The sequence below is a fragment of the Poecile atricapillus genome, chromosome 2, assembly GCF_030490865.1.
Source record: "Poecile atricapillus isolate bPoeAtr1 chromosome 2, bPoeAtr1.hap1, whole genome shotgun sequence".
In the NCBI taxonomy this organism is placed as follows: domain Eukaryota; kingdom Metazoa; phylum Chordata; class Aves; order Passeriformes; family Paridae; genus Poecile; species Poecile atricapillus.
The window spans coordinates 44311315-44330731 of record NC_081250.1 but is presented as its reverse complement, the minus strand read 5'-3'; the positions used below and the strand labels follow the sequence as shown (position 1 = coordinate 44330731).

Genomic DNA, 19417 nt, shown 5'->3' with positions numbered 1-19417 from the left:
AGGAGAGAAAAAACAAACAGCCCAAAAGTACAAAATTTCCATTCCTTACAAAATAAACCCAATATTGTTTTAATTTTGTGCTTAGCCTATAAGGTAATAAGACATTATAGAAATTTATATGAATTTATATTAGCTAAATAAACAATACAGTAAAAACTAAACCATGTACTCACGTCTGCTGGATAATTTCCATGTTTCTCATCTGCCAATCTGATATTCCCTCCCAGTGCCCGTGTGCTATTTGTTCTATATAAATCCTGTGGCATATGGTACTTCATAAACTATGGCAATTTTCAATATGTTTTGATTATTGTCCCCTTGCTTTTATTGCTACAAAATAGAAGTTTCTGTAAAGAACCCAAACTCTCACCTTTCCACAAGTTCTCTAAGAGAAGTCACTTCCTCTTCCTTCTGCAGCCGAGCAGATTCTGATTCTGACAGCTGCTCTCTTGCTTCATCCAGCTTTCTACACAAATTCGTGTTTGCAGCCTAGTAAAATGAATTACTGTATGTCCTTACATATAAAAACAAGACTTTACCATGCACAGGACAATTACCAAGACAGCTAACAATGTTTTAAAAGAATCAGTTACAGCCAAACAACTGATTAAGATATTATTGTATAAGCAGGCAGTAATTAGTTGTGTACTAGTGACTGATTACTTCTGTCACACTGAATAAGGGATACACGCTAAAATAAGACAGTGTTAAGCCTGTAATTCTTGTTAGTCTATGTCAGTTGAGCTTTTGCCTCCTTATCAAGAAAATTTTTCCAAAAATAATGGCAAAAGAATACACCCTGAAAGTTTTTCACCACCTAAAAGCTTCAAATGAGAAAAATTAAATAGGAGGAAAATATTGTTTAATAAGATCATATGCAATATGAAGAACAATCAAAAACAACCCAACTTCTTTCACAGCTAGACTCTCCAGAGAAGTCTGCCAAAGTTGGAGTCCTCAGGGAACATACCTAATTGCATCTAAAGGTACATATTTATCCTAGCAGGCAAGGCCACATCCAGTAATCTTAACTTTCGTCTTTCCAGATTCCTTACAGCTCAGTATGACCCTTCTAACTCAACTGTTTGATGAACTTATTGTAAAAATTCTGGGTTTTTTCTGGCTGGGTTATTTCTCAGCCATATCAATTCTCTAATTCAGTGCCCTTTTCAACCTGCGAATTGATGGACCTACACGTGTGGCTGTACGGGAATGCAGGGCCTAAGAAAGACACATCTTAAACCCACACCCCCATTTAAGAACAGAACACACAGCCAGGTCTTACATAAAACCTGACCAGCTTTAAAGGCAGGACAAATCCTAAGTGACATCATGTTTTTCACAATCTCTGCTTCAGTGGCTGTCAGCTGCCCAGTATTTTGTCTGCAGCACCTTTACCTACACAAGGGCATTCTCAGACTCACAGCCAGTCATCAGAAATACTGCTTGCCTTCCCAGTTGTAACACTAATGCCTGCTGACACAAACACCTCTGGTTTTAATTCAGATCAAGCACCTACTTGTAACTCTGTAATCTCTTCCTCCACTGCATGCTGTTGTCGCTTCTGCTCCTGAAGTTGCTCTCTTACTTTCCCACACTCCTCATTGACAGCCTGGCAGAGAGATTGAGCCAGTAGTTAATAATCCTCCAGCAGCCACCCCATCACTTGCAAAGCTCCCAGCTGTGAATTATGAGTGCTCTTATTGCCATGCATGGGATAAATGCAGTGCCACTGGCTCATGAAAGACAGCTAAAAAGACATGCAACTCTTGGAATCAAGCAAACTCACTTTATGGAGGCACATAAACTGTGTTTTACTGTTATTTTGCATAGGCTGTTGCAATTCTCAACAAAAAGAAGGTCAAACCCATGCAGTGGCATAAGCTTCTGATCAACCAGCAATCTTAGACATTTTATCAGAATGGTACAGCAAACACAATGAAATTTTCAGCCTTTAGGTGTGCTGTTTCATATACACAAGGCTGACTCATGCTTTTTTGAAAGCAAAACTTTGATCTTCCCAGCCGCTACCTTGAGCAGCTGAAAGCAAAAACATATGAGGGAATTAAATGCAAAAGCAACTGGTCTCAGTTTAAGATTCCTTTCATCAAAATCAGTTCTTAGGAGCAGTGTTACAGGTGTGAGGAACAGGTCTTGTAATGTTCCTACAAAAAGAGGAAACAACCACAGCTGTGACCAGAGGGACAGCAGATGCCACCTTCAGTACCAATGTATGAAATCATCACCTTCATGAGTATTGACTTGCTTTTCTGTATCACCTGGCCTCTCCACTACACATGTCCATAAAAGTCTGAAGAGTTATTTTACCTCAGAGAGGCCTAGGTCATGAGCACAGAGACATTTTCAGATTCCCAGGCTAAAGCTAGTTGCATGTTAGTCTCAGAGCCTGACCCACACAAACCTCAGGATTTCATGCAGCAGATGGTAAAGCAGCTCCCTCAGCTATAATAATTAATTTACCTTGAATTTTGTCTGATAATTTAGAATCTCTGTGCTCATTTGAAATTTTATTGCAGACAGCTCTTCTTGGCTGGTCTCTTGGAAACTCTGTGCCTGTTTCTTTATTGTCTCCAGCTGCAATTGCAGACTTGGGACAGCTGCGGCACACATTTGAGCCTCCTCTAATTTCTCTTGCAGGCTCTTGTTCTCCTCTCTGAGATTAGAGATGTCAAGTTTCAGCTTCTCCTGTTGCTCTGCTGCCTGTTCTTCCAATTCTTTGAACCTTTCTGTGGCCTGGGCCAACTGCTCTTCTGCATCTACCTTTTCAGAGGTCAAGGCACAAATCTGAATACCAAGTTCAGCCATATCAGTGTTTGTCCTGTGGAGGAGATCTTTATTTTCTTCGTTTTCCACTCTAGCATTTTCCAAATACTGCTTAACCTTAGACAGCTCTTCCTTTAGGTTCATCAAATTACTTTCCAGCTCAGCTTTTTGATGGGCTGTTCTCTCCTGCTCTTTTTTCAGCTTTTCTTCCCTTTCTTTACATTGCACCAGCTCTTGCACATGATTTCTGTTGAGAGACTCACTCTGCTCTTTCAGCTGCTGGACAAGCGTCTTCTGCTCACTTGAGACAGCCTCGGCGACTGCCAGCTCACTTCTCATCCTCTCTCTCTCATCGGTGGCCTGCTGAAGCTTGACTCGCAGATCAAGGACTTCTGCCTGCAGCCTGGACACCTCACCTCGGCTGACCTCCAGCTGCTCTTCACTCATGCTCATTCTGAAAGCCAGATCTTTTGCCTCCTTCTCCAGGGATGCTGCCTGCTGTAGCTGCTGTTTTTCCACAGATTCCTTTTCTGATGTGAGAGATTCTATAAGTTTTGTCTGATGAAGGCATGTCTTTTCAACACTGAGCTTTTCTATCTCAAGAGTCTCTGCTTTCTTCCTGTATCTTTCAGATTCTGCTCTTAGCTGCTGACATTGGCTCTCCATGCCCTGCAGTTCTACTTCCTTCTCTGTGAGCTGTGACTGGAGACACTCTTTGCTTTCCTTTAAGGTGTCCAAGCTTTTTTCCATTTGTAAACTATGCTGTTTGGCACTCTTCAGCTGTGCTTCAAGTGAGGCATAACACTCCTTGGAGGTCTCTTCCCTCTGCTTTAGTTCTTCATATTCTGAGTTCAGAGCCTCCAGCCTCTCCTCTAGAATTTGGCCTCGCCTCCTGGCATTCTGCAAGTCTTCATCAAGCTGTTTGTTCTCACCCCGAAGCTTCTTCTCTTTTTCATCAACTGACACCAGGGCATCATCTATCTCACTTTGAAGTTGCTTCTCAGAGGCTCTCAACCTGGCTACATCAGCTTCTAGGGAAGCTTTAGAAGCTTCCAGATTTTTCAGCTTCTCTTCCATCTTCTTCTTAGACTGTTGCAAATTCTCATTCTCTGCTTTCAGTTTTCTGCTCTCCTCATCCAATTCACTCACTGCAGAGTTTTGCTGCTCCATCTGCTCCTCCAGCTCCTTGACTTTCTGCCCGAGATGCTCCTTCTCAGACATGAGTTTCCGGTTTTGCTCCTGAAGGCTACACACAGTCTGACTCACCTTTGTTAAGCGACCCTCCTGTTGTTCAAGTTGCTCTGCTTGCGACTGGGATTCCTGTTTCAGTGCTCCTTCCCTCCTACCATACTCCTCCTCAAGTTTCTCTTTTTCCTTCCTGGCTTCCTCAAGTTTTTTTTCCAGTGAACCCACCTGAGCCAGCGACCCCATTACCTGGGTCTGGAGCTCAGCCACTTCCTTTCCTTTCAGAGTCAGGGCCTTCTGAAGTGCATCCTTTTCCTTTGCCATGGTCTCCAGGCTCCCAGTCAGCTTTTCACTCTCTTCTTTGGAGTTAGCAGTGAGGCTACTGTATCTGGATTCCAGTTCCTTCTGTGCCTGCTCTTTCAGCAGCAGCTCCTCCCTTGCTGCCTTCAGCTGAGATGCATGTTCATCACTGAGTCTTTGCATATCTGCCTTTTCCTTTTCCATCTCCTGAAGCTTCTCTAACAGTGCCTGTATTTGTACAGCAGAGTCATACTGGGCTGTGGCTTGCTGTCCCTTTTGGTCCAAGGCAGCATCAACTTTTGCAAGGAGGTTGAGGTTCCTCTGTTCTGTGGAACTCAGCTTGGCTTTGAGTTCATCAATGCAAAGATCCTTCACAGCCATCAAAGCCCTAGAGGCTTCCAGCTCCTGATTTGAAACCTGCAATTCTGAGGCACAATCTTCCTTGCTGGTCAACAGCTGGTCCACCTTTATTGAATGTTCCTTCTGCAGCTCCGCTGCACTCAGTTCCAGTGACTGTAGACACTTCTGCAGGTCATGGACAGTGCTCTGAGTGGAGTGTGAGATCTCACATTGCTTCTGTAACTCTGTGATCATCCTTGTCAGCCGGGAGTTCTCCTCACTGTAGTTATTGCTCTTCTCCTTTTCTACCTGTACTTGTTCTTTTTGAAGGCTGACAGCTGCCTGGAGCTCCTGGTTTTCAATTTCTAGCTGGTGAATACGATCTTGAAGTTCCCTCTGCCTCAGCTCAGCCTGGTCAAGTTCTAAACGCATCTCTTCATAGCCTTCAAGGTGTTCAACATTTAGTGAGTTATTTACATCAGGGCTGGAAGGAAACTCTTGTGCCTAAATGAACAGAAGGGGAAAATCAGAAAGTTTAAGTAGCATTAAATAATCATTTAAATGCTGTGCTCAAATGAGAGAAAGTTCAGGTTCTTAAGGTACAGTGAAATTGTATGTTGCCTTCATAGCAATACAAGATACCAATTTGTAGGAAATGGGGCTTGTTTTCCTAAATGATAAATGAAAACATACCTATCTGCAGGTAGCCTTCTGAACATATATTTTTTCTTTTACAAGATTTGCATGTTAAGTTGAAGCAGCTGACAGACAATTCCCTTTACTTTTAATTAAAAATGCTTTTTGCAGTTTAGATTATAAGACTCGTAACCATAATAAAACTATTAAGTTCTCTGGAACTATGTTAACCAAAGACCTATCATGACATATAAACATTTATTTGCAATTTGCTTACCTGCAAATAATTGCTCACTAAACTGCTCATGCTGGAACTGCGACTTGGGGGCTTCCATAAATATGCTGAAGATCCAAGTGAGGACAGAGTCCTCCTGTTGATCACATAGAGAAACAGTATCTAAGGTAAGTCTAAGCACATATACGTCTCCTTCTACTTGTATATGTACGATTTATCTAGTGGTAACTACCACATAAAAAAGGACATAACTGCACCTTCTGTCTCGGCCAGCGACCACTGAAGTTGACGAAATATAAGACAGGGATATCCAAGGCACCTCTAATAGGTGATGTCACTTCCCTCATCCACAAGAACCAGCGCAGCCTTGCTCTAAGGAATTGTACTGCTGCGTGGCAGCGGCTCAACCTGATGGTGGCAGCAAAGGGCCCTAGGAAACCCCCATTGATCCAAATGGACCTGAACCAGACCCGGTAGTTTTTGTTATCCCCCCTTGTAGGTGGGATCACCACAGCTGCAAGTGAAGCACACTGCTTGGCTGTGCAGTCACTACATGTCTCAGCTCTTGAAACAGAGGAAGCTAAGGAGATTTCTTCCTGCACCTGTACGGATGAGACTGGGATTTGGGACTAAACTGCAGCTATGGAAGTGCCATATTACAGAGCATAATCTCTGATCACTGCTGCTCAGTATACTGAAGGAGAAACAGGATAATTTGGTCATGGATTAATTACATGGAAAAAGCATATACCTGCTCAAACACAAATATTCCTACCCTCAAAAGCAGAAGCTTTTACAGATCCTTTAGCAGAGAGGTGTTTTATGTCCTTGTTAATACAAAATCACAACGTAGCTCCATTTTACCTGGCAAATGCTGGCCAAGCAGCATCTAAATCATAGCCTCTTGATGCCAAGTCAAACTGAACATCAGTGAGCTCATACAGTTGACCCACAATGTCAGAACTCATCTTGGAATTCAGAAATGGACTTCTGGCATAGTACCAGTCACTTGAAAACAAACAAAAGAGAAGTAGTCACTCATAAGCAAAAGGGAAGCAGCAGTTTCTCTTACAAAAAAAACCCTAAATCATTATTCACTCCACCTCAGAAAAACCATGATACAGTATTCTAAACACAAATGAAAACAACCAGATCCACCAAAAAAGATCCCATCCCTTCAATGTCAATGAAATTAAACAAACTTAATTAATCCCTCATAAATATCTTTAAAGGAGACCCTGCACAAAATATTTTTTCCTCTAGTGCTTGGGCAAATCACTGACAATGCAAAATATTTGCTATACACTGGACAATCACACCACAAATACCTAAAACACACATTTAATATATCAAAAATGAGGAACAGAAAGCATTATCCAGAAGTAACTACATTGTGAAAATAGCTGTCTTTTTCTTAAAGCCCTAGCAGTGTCCCTCCAACCAAACACAAACCATCTTTGGAATTTCTTGGCCAGGGGCAAGTTACTCCTCTGTGTGACTATCCACAGATATATGCAAATGCTTTCTGAGGCTTTGTGCAACACATCCAAATTAATCCTCTCTCAGGATGAATAGCCCATCAAACCCAGGGTCTTCAATACTTATAAATACATCAACCTTGAAACTGATGTAAAGAAGCATCAGCACAACCCACTCCACACATATTAAGCTATAATAACTTTCAATCTTTACAAGCCCAAGATAGGTATGAACCAGTGACCCAGGCCAAAAGGTCTATGATCCTTCATATCCTATTACCACCTCTCCAAGCCAAACACTTGGAAGCATTTCAATTTCTTTCATTAGCTACTAGGTGATGTTGCTTGAACACACTGAGCAAACACCCATTAGTTAAAAAAGCACTTGCTATTCACCTGGTCACTTTGGTGTTCATAAAACATTGCTGCAAGGTGTCTGCTAGCCTTTGGTGAACCAGGGAATAACGAAGAAATGCTCTTCCTTTTCCAAGAGAGGTTCGTAGCTGGAAGAGAGAAACCACAAGAAAAGAAAGTTAAATATAATTTGTAACCATGTAGACATGGCCAGAACAGCCTACAAAGCAACACAAAAATACTCCCAATAAGCCACTGTAAAGGAAAAAGTTGTAAAGGAAGCCAGTAAGAACTGCCACTGAGAAACACTTCCTAAGCCTGTCATTGGGTGGAATCTTTTCAGAATGATGAATTTGTTTCTACAGCTGGCTGTTGTCCACTTTATAATAATATGAAAGGCACCACAGGACCAATGAATCATATAATATATGGAGTACCTGAGCACAGACTGTACTAAGGACAATTTAAAATATAAGGCAAATCTCAATGTGCCCAGCAAAGGCAGAAGTGACTGCTTAAGTTACTGAAGATGTGTATGGCCACAGCTGGAAGAGCTTTAGGACAGATTTAGTCATAGAACAATGATGTACACATATACAAATATACATCCCCAGGGACAGAGTAACCCCAGACAATGCAAAAAGCCTTCCTTAATACTTAGCTGTAAATTTGATTAAAATCTAATTCTTTATTCCGACCAAGAACAGCTGCATGACCAAAATTAATGGATCTTTTTATGAAGACAGCTGTTCAATCAATGTAAGGGGGATCACAAAGCTCAGTGCTGATTTTTTTTATAAGTATTGACTTGAAAAATTTATACTTTATTTTTTAATCTGAACTATTTTCTGTCCTGCAAAATAGTGAAACAGTGAATAGTTGTGTTTCATTTCTTCTTCCCATCAGTCAGTAACCAATTTAGGAATGGAAAAGGAGTGTGATGAAAGAATTTCTCACCTAACTTCTCATCAAACTAACAAAGAAAACACATTTATGATTTAAAATAGAAGACAAGACAAATACTACAGAGGGTGAGGCACAAATTTGTAGGTCACTATAAACTTTGCTTGAAAGGTTAGTGTGAAATAAGGCTCAAGGGCCACACAAGCTTTCTTTCCTGCCAATAAGTATTCCACTATAGTGAAGTGAGAGCAATACCCTCAGCTTCCCTGTTACTGCTGTTACTGGGCTTCTGCTCTGAAGTAACAAAGGGTCCTCATTTAGCTCAGTAACTCACTACATATAAAAATGTTCCTTATAAATGGAACCTGAATGAAATGTGAAACAAAGGAAGCAACACTTTTTACTGATTTTTTATTTGAATTCTACAGGATACAAAGTGGAAAATACCATGGTCCCTAAGCACACTAAGTTTCCCAGAAAATGCAAATTTCATTTACCATGTGGTTTTCACCCTCATTCACCCTGCAGATCTGAATATTTCTTCAGGGAGATGCTATCCCTACTCTGTGCACAGCAGCTTACAAGTGTTTTTTCCCTAACTAGGAATATTTAGTTACTATCTTTCAAAAAAAAACCCCAAACCCTGGAAGCCACAGAATTAATAGTAACCTTATTCCCATTGGTTTATCAATTTAAATTGCTATACTTTCTGTAAGCAATGTGGAGAGACCAAAACAAAGGTACATGATAGAACTGAAGGAAAATATTTACATATATTCAGCTACAAGTAGCTAAAGGCTATTTTACTAGGAAACAAAATCTTGCCACCTCCTGCTGGCTCCCTGCTAGAAATCAGGGAGGCAGAGTGTCTGGAACATTGACAATGTTCCTATATTGACAGCAAACACTGTAGCTAAGGTGCAGCGTATGACTGTAAAGATTTGGAAGGATGTGTATTCAGCATAACCACCTTTTGAAAGGGAAAGGGGAATGACCAGAACTCACTGCTCACCCACAGCTCTCAAGAATAAGGCCCTCTGCTTAATTAACAGATAACAAGTTTCCAGGGTATTCTTATTTGCTTCCTTGCTCCATCTCACTAGCATATCATGCACTCTAATATTGGAAGCACTGCAAGCAGAGCAGAAGAGGCATTTATGCTGTTGAATGTTTGACTGCTCTTTAAGTTAACTGCTATTACTCTTTCCTTTTTGTTCATTTCCACATTTGAAAGTCAACTAATATTGTTCAGTAAGCAAAAAAAGGACATTTGGAAACCTTTATGTTCTATCCAGCCAGATTCAAAAATTTGCTGCTGATTTCTACCTGTAATGAATGGGGGAATAACAAACATATATTTGTGCCATGTGTCATTTAACTTCCAGGCCCAAGTCTGCCATCTCAGTTACCTGAAATAGATCACTGATTCTTTTTTTAAGAGTTTATATTTCTAAACCACAATTTAATAAAGATTAAAGAAGCCTTCCAGAAGATAATTTCTATGGCTGCACATAAACTGAAGTAAAAAATATCCTGCTTCCAAATTATAATTTCTGATGCTGTGCTAACAATTTAACGGCCAGAGGTACTGAAGAAGGAAAAAGCAGAGCAGTCTTTACATGTGGCAGTAGACAGGTGATACCACAAACCACAGAGTGCTGAAGGCTACAGCACAGCCACCTTTGCAGATAAATCTGAGTGGCTCCTGCTACTGACAATTTAGGGCCCATCATCTGTAGTCAAAGGATTCTTCCAGCAGCAGCAGCTACTGTCCTTACTTCTCTAGCTGTCCTGTAGTGGGAAATCCAACCCAAATTTCTGTGCCTCTCCCCTCTTTTCCTTCCCACTGGTAAAACAAACTGGAGCCCTTCCTTGAATTGTTCATCTTGAAACAGCAAAATTTAACTGTCAAGGTTGAGAAGAGAAAAAAGAAAGGTAGGGAACCCAGAGCCTGCCTCTGCTGCAGTATCATGGTTCTCTTTCAGGTGGATCAAAACCACACTATCTAGAGCTGCTGTGGAAGAATTCCCAAGAGAATAGGAAAATCTGCTGTAAACAGTAACTTGTTTATTTAAGTTAGCACTGCTCACAGATAATGGAAGTGAGCATCAGGACAATGCTGGCCAGCACCACGACAACACTGCCTCATACTCACTAGGAAAATCTTCTTCAAACAATTCTGAAGACTCAGACAGGATCAACACTGCAAGATTCTCACAGCTTTTATTTCACCCATGCATTGAGCTGAAGACATAATGTGGTTTTTACAAGATTAAGCTTTTATTAGTAATCTAAATCTAACAGGAACAAGCCTTTTTGTGCTGCTCCTGACAGTTTACCCAAGGGAATAATAACAATCATCCCCAGTCATTTCATCATGCTATTTCACACAGAGGAAGAGAGTTCAGACAGAAGATGAAATTGCTGCTCTCAGTCAGTCCTCCTCAACTCTATAGACCAATTAAAAAACTGTTAAGAAAAGTCAAATATGGTAAGTCTTTCATCTTACACTTAGAGCCAGATCCTGCCATAAGCTTTGCTGAAGATGGCACACTCTACCCTTGACTTAATTTTTCATTTATTTTTAGAGAAAATGGCACTAAGCTTATGAAAATGCAGGCCACAACCAGAGACAAACAGGTCCATTCACTTGTGTAAGTGGCCTTTGAAACAGAAATCAGGCTTCCTAATCCCACATAATTTAGTGCCCTAGTAAAAGAGGTAATTCTGCATTTTGACACTTTATGTGAAAATTATTTTCAAAAAAATCCCCAAGTATTTTCTGTATATTAAAAGCAGGTTTTTGGTTTTTTTTGTTTGTTGCAACTGCTCTCTAAAAAAACATGGCAAAACATAAACCACATATTCTGATGCTTAACTGATATACTTACTTCTGTAATAGACTTGACAAAGCGGATTCCATCATTAGCTCCTTTGATTTTTGCCAGACAGTCGCAGAAATAATCCCAGTAGTCTTTTCTGCTCCCCAGCAATGTGCTTTTTTCTTTCTGGTCAAACTTAAAGCAGGAAAACAAAATAAAATGAGCAAAATTTAAATGGAAATATACTTATATATAGCTACTTGGAATCCTGTTCCACTCCCACCAGCATGTGCTTTCATGACTCCTCTTAGCTTTAGCCAATGCATTCACAAAGGAAAGAGACACTGCACTGTACTGATGCAATCCAGAAGTTACAAAAGCTTCTTAACTGACAGTAAGAGATAATAATGCTCTGGGTCTGTTTAAAATACAGATATCCATTCAAAACTCCTGAGACAAAGACTGGCAGCAGATTCAGCAGCTGTTCAAGAGCAAGGCACTAACAACCTCTTGCTGAGAGACCTTCAATTAAGTGTGGCAGTAGCACACATGTATGTACCAGAAAAACCTGCTCTAGCTAAATCATGTTCAGAGCAGCAATGCAGCAAGGGTATGGACTGCACCTTGCACTATTCAAATACAAAAGGATTTTTCAGTTTCTGCTCTGCAACCCCATTCAAACACCCTTGCCTAGATTAAGGCTAGATTAGCATTTGTTGCAATCAGTGACATGATTATGGTATATGCGGACACCACACTATGCAAACTGAACTTCAGTTTGCCCAGCAGTGTCCTCTTTCACTTAAACCTTAATGGTGGGCAAAAAGCTGCCCTCCAGATTAAAAATCAGCCTTTTGCCTTAAGCCTTCCACACAATAAAAACAACTTTCCAAAGCAAAATTGCTGAAAATTTTATAAACTACTCACATGCAGTATTTTTTTTGCATTAAAATGTCAAGGTATCATTAACACAGTTTTTTCAGGATAATTTAGTAAGATATATTTTTAAAGTCAAGCTCAGATCTTTCAGATTAATAAAGAAATGCCTGAGATTCCTCAGTCAAACTTCCAGCACTGCCTTTTCATTACATTTATTTTCACTTGAATTAAGTATAATAGACAGCACATATTTCAGTTCTCCTATTACACACACCAGAATAAAATAGAAAGAGAGAGCCAACTCAATCAATTTATGATTATTTGAGTTAAGCCCCACATGCTGAAGAGTCAGCAAGAGAAAATAAGGCCGAGCTTTACTGGTGGATTACAAATGACTCAAATTACTTCTTACCTGTAAAAGGTATTCAAGCTTGTAGGAGAATTTTTGCAAGTTTACACTGTCATCTGTGATCGGTTCACCTCCTTCTTTAAATTCTTTACTTAATTCAGTCACTGCATCTTTAAAACAAGACACCAAAATAGTTAACTAATTCAATGGACATATAGCACTGAATCCATAAACAACTAAATAAATGCTTTCTGCATGGACATTCTGCATGTGGACTCTTCTTCTTTTAGCTGAAATGTCTTAAGGATAGTATGAGAAAAATGACTGACAAGCTTGCAATTTGAGACCACCTATAAGAAAACATGAGTTCAAACTGTGTCAATCTGTTCTATGGATTATTTCTTTTTAAAAACATACCTAGCACTTCTGACACTTAGCAAACCCAGCTAACAGACAATTGCTAATTGCTACCTCAGCAGAGGGAAGAGAAATAACTTTTTGCTGTCTCATGTGGACATTAAGGTATTGCCACAGGACAAACAGAATTCTGATTAGAAAGGACAAAGCATGTAATCTGCTAAAGGGGATCAGTAACACGAGAACAGTCGTTCAGTCAGCACATTTATCTTCTCCATGCTTTATTCAGGAAGGTTCAGTTTGTGCTGGTTACAGACACAAATGAAAAAATAATTTACATAAAAAATAAGCATATAGCAATTCCTCTTCTCTGAAATGTACACCCATAGTGGGTGAAATCTCAAGTCTCTATTGTCCCCCTGGACATTCTAGCTCCAAAAGGATGTACTTGTCAGCATCAGAAATTACTGATTTTGAGCTTGCTTTCCTCTTGGTCTTATTTCATGTGACTGAGTGAGCTTTAGCTCCCAGTCCCACTCAATAATCTTCTGCAAATTAAAATTTCTTCCTGTTAGTAGTCACATAGATCTCCTTTTTTGTTACATGAAGATCTAGATTTTCAGCTTTGGTGCATATACCTTTTATTTAATAAAAATTAAAAGGAAAAATATCAAAATCTTGGTAGAGGCAGCTGATTAGAGAGAAAGAGAGCAGAAAAACTGTTATGAATCTGATACCAATTCTGCCTGCAACAGAACTGCTGAAAATGAGGTTGGCTACTTCTAGTGGAGGACAGGTTCCACTGCAGCAAGAACAGCAGGCATAATTCTTCAGCACCCCTCCTCTGAGTCTCCTTTCCCAGCTAGGTTTGGCCTCCTGGCTTTTCCCCCTACCCACAGTAGCATCAACTCCACGCCAGCTTCCCATTAAGGAAGGCTGAGTTTTAGGCCGTTTCTCCTAACTTCATATGAAGTCCTGTAGCAGCACAGCTCTATGCATGCCAATGAAGCACTAGTTCACAATGCACACCTCACACATACCTTTCTTTGAATTGTGAAACTTATTTCTTTTCTTGTATGTTTACATTTACAGAGGTTAAAAATTCAGGTCCTGCAGAAGGCACAGCACTTATCTAACAAAAAAAGCCAGTCACACTGCACACCTTGAATTATGTTGCTACAATGCTGCAGGAAAGAGTTACACAATTGAAAACACAACTACTCTGTTATCTAAACCCTGAAGGATGCAGTCCAGCCTCCAGAATATATCTGTCAGCATGGCACTCACTGTACCTTGCAAGTCTCTGATAATCCGCTGCAGCTGGCTTTCACCACTAGTTGCTGCCATCTTGGAAACAAAAGGAACTCCCCTTCTGGGCTGTTAACCTTTTCATCCATCTAGATAAAAACAGCAGAGTTCATATCCTTGATGACCATTAGGTTGATGCTGATTATTTTTCTCTGTGACACCTGCAATTGTAAAAGTCAAAAATCAAATGAAAGTCTTTAACAGCTCAAATGAGTATAAGAGAGGTGCTTTGGCATTTTAGATACTGTTGAGTAATGAATTCCAAGGCCAACCCTTTCCCAGGAATCTCCTTAATATTTTCTTCTAGTTGTCACTTTCCATTTCAGTTATTTCTTCAGTTATATCTTTCAAAACTACTAGGCAAACCTCAGAGAGCAATTTTCTCTGGCTGGAGTTACAACACAGTTGGTAGTACAGCTCAGCTCTGGCTGGCATTTCACTCAATCTATCTTGTGACCCTGAGGGAGGTTCTAGTGACACGTGATTTTCCCTTCCCAAACGCTCTGCCAGATCTTCCCTACAGGCTGCAGAGTAAAAAGATAAGACAACTTTTCCATTTCAGAAAGACTTTCAAGACACAGAGTAGGCACAGGCCAAGGAGTCAAAAATCATGCACGCTTGACTCTCTGACACTGAAGCATATTTTTAATGTGCAAGAGCTGTTAAAATCTTTAGTGCTGGAGCGTGATTTTAGCACAAGGAACACCTCTCTACCCCTTTTCAGAACTCACTGTTCCCTACACATGTAAGACGACACCACTTTATTTTAAGCTCTGTTACAGCATCCCTGACTGGATCAACATACCTTGCACCACCTTTGCTTAGGATGAGTTGTACTTGGCACCCACAAAAAATCTTTCTTAAGGTAAAATTAATTAAAAGCCTCAAGCACTTTACTAAAACAACCATGCCTGGGGATGCAATCTTTCCAATGCTAATCTGGGAACAATCATTCCAAGAAAAAAGCCACAGAGAAACTACATAGAGAACTTACTCAGCATCCTGTTCAGAAGTTGTTCAGAATTCTGTCTGCAGAGGTACAGCCAAAGTTTCAAGCAAAGACAAAGTACTGAATCTTTAAGAAAATTGCTGATATACATCAGTGCTTTTGTTACAATTCAAGTTGAACTACAATGAAATTAGGTTGTAATTAAAATCTTACAAACTTTTGAATCAAATGTGATTAGGTCATATTATATCTTCTTTCTCTTTCCATTCTTTCAGTCCCAAAAGAAGTAAATTGTCATGACTGAAGTAGGTGTCTGGATTAATCAAACAGATCATCCTTCCGACCCTATGTATTAAGGTATTGCTAGGAAGTGATCCCATACTCTTTTTCTGTTTGAAACAAAGCAAGTATTAACAAAGCCATAAAGACAGAAGCATATTAAGTATAAAGAGAAGACTGAAACTAGGCTTACTTGTGTGTTTCTGTGCATACCTGTGCTTTGTTACATGCTAGTTTCCATTTCCATGTTTTCATGTTAGTTGTTATGACACAAGTGTCATATGGACCATGTGCTGTCTGGGGAAAGGCCTTGGCCTGCAAAATCCCCATCACAACCGGTTGCTTCAGGGCCAGAAGACCAGAACAGCATAGACCACCTGATCTGTGGTGTCAAACACAACCTTAAATCAACAATGTGACATACCCAAAGATTCCTAATCTGGATGCTACCCAGAGACCATACAAAGTACCACACTTCTTGCCAACTTGCTGAGTTTCAATACTACTGAAAAAAAGCAAGAGTAAAAACTCAGTGAGTCAATGTTTCCTTTTCTAAGCACACACAGTAATATCAGCCATATCTGTTCAGTTTGGCAACTGTTACAGAAAGGAGCTTAAGTGAGAAGACTGTGCCATGTGGGCAAAGGAAGCCAAAAAGTGTGGCCAAACCAACTGTTCTTCCTCACACAAAGAGGGAAAAGAGCAAGAACCAACAAGGGGATCCTGTCTGTCCTTCCCAAAAGCCAGAATAAGTTCCCATTCAAGGCCCCAGAGACACAAAGGCTTTGCAAGAAGCATGCCAGGAAAAGTGACCAGGCCAACTGCAGGCATCTACCAGGAGCTTAGGAGAGTAGGAAGCTGGGAATTGAGCCTTTATCTTGCAATAACCAGCAGGGAGTGGGACACTGGGCATCCTATGGCAGCCGGGCACAGCACGAGACCTTGTCAAGTGCTAATTCCCAGCAGGGTGCACAAGCAGACATCCACTGGAAGAGGACTAAGGCAGTTCAGAGTCTCCCCAGCCCCATTAGCACTGCTTAAATCACTGTGTATGCCCAGAAGCCACAAATAAATGACTGCTGGTGCACAAAAGCTAAGTGGCACAGTGCTAGAGAAGGCTCTGTGCTCCCAGTGGGTTGATCTTGCTGTGCCAAAGCAGCCCAAAATACACATCTTTATTCCAGTTTGGATCTCCTAGGCAGAATGTGAGAGCCCTGAAAAGAAACCACAAATCAGCTGGAAGCATGAAGCTGCACAGCCCACTCTTCTGCTTACTCCCTGTCACCTCTTTTCTCAGTACCCGGAGCAAGGTCTCACAGCTTCCCCTTTCTTTGCATCAGCTCCCACAGACGAGACATGCATTTATCCCCTTCTCTTCCCAGAGGGGATATTTTGACCTGGGCTATGGCATAGGGCAAATGTGCTGAAACTTCTACTTGCCTTCTCCTCTACAAAATGGGGAGAAAGGTTCTTCTCCCCTCCATGGTCCTTCCAGAGGTGTACTTAGAAAACACAGTCCATCCCACAAAAAGGTGCAGGGCTCTCACTTCCTGTGGCAAAGAAAGCTGATTATGTATCTTAACTGGTTTCCTAAGGTTTCAAAATAGGAAAAGGTTCTGTAAACACCTGATCTAGTCCTTCCTGATCACAGAATATTTTGCCCAGAATTCTTTAGTTCCTCCAGAATTCCCTGTTTCTCCAGCATTTCCTATCCTACTATGCTCACCTGTAAATATTTGCTTTGTGAAAACAGCATGATACATTCCTCAGGCACGAATGACCTGCTGTGGGTCAAGAGCTTTTTAGATGATGCATTGTTACCTCTTATATAACAGCACTGGACTAAGGCTGATGGCATTAACTTGCCCAGAACTGCTGAGCTGCAGTGACACCAGTGCAGCTATGCTAAAGACCTGGCACAGAGGAGGCAAGACAGGGCACCCCACCAGTCCCTCCTCACACTCCTGGGCCATGCCTGCTGATCTCTGAAGGTGGTTCCTGCCCTCCCTGCTGGCATAAATGCTAGTGTGGGGGTGGCAATCTTCTTTACAGAGGAGAATATCCTGGAGATTAAAGAAGCAGAAAGGAAATAGCCCACATACAGGAAAAGGAAAGATTTACCTGAAGGGGAGTGAGACACATATAAAACAGGCAACAAAGTATAATGACTATAATTACACTGGTTAGTGAAGTAGCTACAATGACCTACATTTAATCTGTTTCTATAAAATTTATCTTAATTTTTTACATCATGTCTGCATCTTCAGCAGATACCTTTTTATTTTTTTTTTAATTAATTGGGTCAATTTTAGCTAACCTTGACAGAAGGTAGCCATCTTCAAAATATTACACTTCTCCATGTGCAATGAAAACAGGTAGCATGCCCATGAGCAGAGTGTCTCTGCATTGTTAAAAAATGCAGTGAGACCTCTGTTATAGCCTGGTATCAGAGAATCCACTCCCTACCCAAGTGCATTTTCAGCAGAACTCTTGCTGTAATTCAGATAAACAGTAAATCAGATTTGCAAAAAAATTTCATTGGAAACCAAGATCCACTACTTTCTACTGCTTACAGAAATATTTCTTGTTAATATGATTACTCTGGTCGAGTCATTCCAAACAAGAGAACTTTATCACATGGCCCCAGATGGTATCACAAGACCTTTAATTATTTGGTGCCCACAATCCTACACCTTTTCTAACATTCTATATGAAACAAAACAGGCAAGCAAGTATACTGAGACAAATCCTATGTTTGTGAGTCACAACTTTAACTGCATTATTCCTTTGTGTAGGGTGAACACGATATGTTTTATAAAAGCAGATACTGACTGTTAACTGCAAGGCACACTATGGAGGAAAAAGCCCCAAACAACCTACCTGGTCATCCAGTTGGCTACAAGACACACTGATAAAAGACACTGAAAGCAAACCAAAGATGAAGGAAGAACTGGGAAAAGAAAGTCCCTAACTCTTAGGACTGTAACAGCACTGATTTAGTTAAATAATTTCATTCCAGTAATTGTCTGAAAAAAATACTTTGTACTTTGTTGTTGCAGCAAACATAGAGCCCCACTGAAACCCACGGCAGCTGTGCTGCAGCTTTTCTCATTTTGTATGGTGCAGGCACATAGAGCTGCACATCCATAAAGCTGAAGAACTGTTTTGTGGAAGGGTCTGAGGTATAAAAAAGACAGCATGATTCTTCTTTTTACAGGGCAACTCAACTCTTTGTGCTTTAACACTGCATACAAAGATACGTGACTGATAAAAACATACACTGGACTACATTAAATATGAGGATTAAAAGCAAAAGGCAGGCACAGCCTGAAAGACAGCTACGGTTTCCATTCCGATAAGTGAAATTTTCTTTTTAAATTAATCATTCCCCTTCATTTTCTATACCAACAAACCTTCATATTTCAGTGACAAAAACATGGTTTGGAAATATAAACAATTAGCAATAAAAGGCATCTCACAGAAAACACATGTCCAGAAAACAAATTCTCAGAGTACCATAACGTAGCAAAGAGAGTAACTAGATGAAGTGCATAAAAACATTCACATTTCGCAAATGCTTGGCAGAGAAGGAGTATATTTATAGTTAAGGACTCCTTACAGTAAAGCCTTTTTGTAGGAAGGCTCGTGTGCTCTCAGAATATTTGCATTTTTCAGCATAAGAACACAAAGTAATGACACTAATAAAATACCGCTTGTACCCTTAACCTGACAAAAGAGACTGACACAAAAGAATCAGTAAAGTTTTAGAAGTTTTTTTGTGCAATCTTCCCTATTCTATGGATAACTGACCTATATTCCACCCCTATTCCTTGTATTTGCAAACTCTTTTTCAGAAAATGCTCAAAACCAGGCAACAGACAAGAGTATACAGTGGCATGATAAGAACTCCATGAGACAGAGTTAATTTTTAACCTTAAGTGGGCAAAGCTGGCACCCTAACAAATTTTTTTAATGCTGCACCTACCAAATTGGATCTCCTCTCTAACACCTGGCTTGAAACCTTTTTAAACCTTACACTGTATTTTGCCAAACAGGACAGATGCGTCAGACCAGGGACACAGATCCCTGACTTAGAGAATAGTGTTTTGTCTCTGATATTCCTTCACATCAATAACTGTTGAACAACATGAACTCAAATGACCACTTTCTGCAAACAACACTACAGGGATGAACTAGTGCATATCTCACAAAGACAACCTTGTCTCAGCCCTATCTCATGATGACAGAACCTCCCTGTTT

General features: G+C 40.4%; 1 protein-coding gene across 6 annotated transcripts in view; it reads right to left on the bottom strand.

The window, feature by feature from the left end:
* Positions 1 to 19417, bottom strand: part of FYCO1 (FYVE and coiled-coil domain autophagy adaptor 1) — a 47857-nt gene that overhangs the window by 24626 nt on the left and 3814 nt on the right. For 3 of the 6 annotated variants that reach the window (XM_058830318.1, XM_058830322.1, XM_058830321.1), the window contains exons 2-10: positions 13914 to 14090; positions 12328 to 12434; positions 11106 to 11231; positions 7354 to 7460; positions 6344 to 6487; positions 5522 to 5615; positions 2482 to 5112; positions 1520 to 1612; positions 371 to 489 (exon numbers count right to left, since the gene is read on the bottom strand). In XM_058830318.1, the coding sequence (XP_058686301.1) occupies positions 371 to 489; positions 1520 to 1612; positions 2482 to 5112; positions 5522 to 5615; positions 6344 to 6487; positions 7354 to 7460; positions 11106 to 11231; positions 12328 to 12434; positions 13914 to 13968 (3476 nt within the window). In that variant the 5' untranslated portion in view covers positions 13969 to 14090. Of the gene's footprint in view, positions 1 to 370; positions 490 to 1519; positions 1613 to 2481; positions 5113 to 5521; positions 5616 to 6343; positions 6488 to 7353; positions 7461 to 11105; positions 11232 to 12327; positions 12435 to 13913; positions 14091 to 14201; positions 14369 to 19417 lie in introns of those variants that run through there. The other 3 variants (XM_058830319.1, XM_058830320.1, XM_058830323.1) reach the window with 3 other exon arrangements.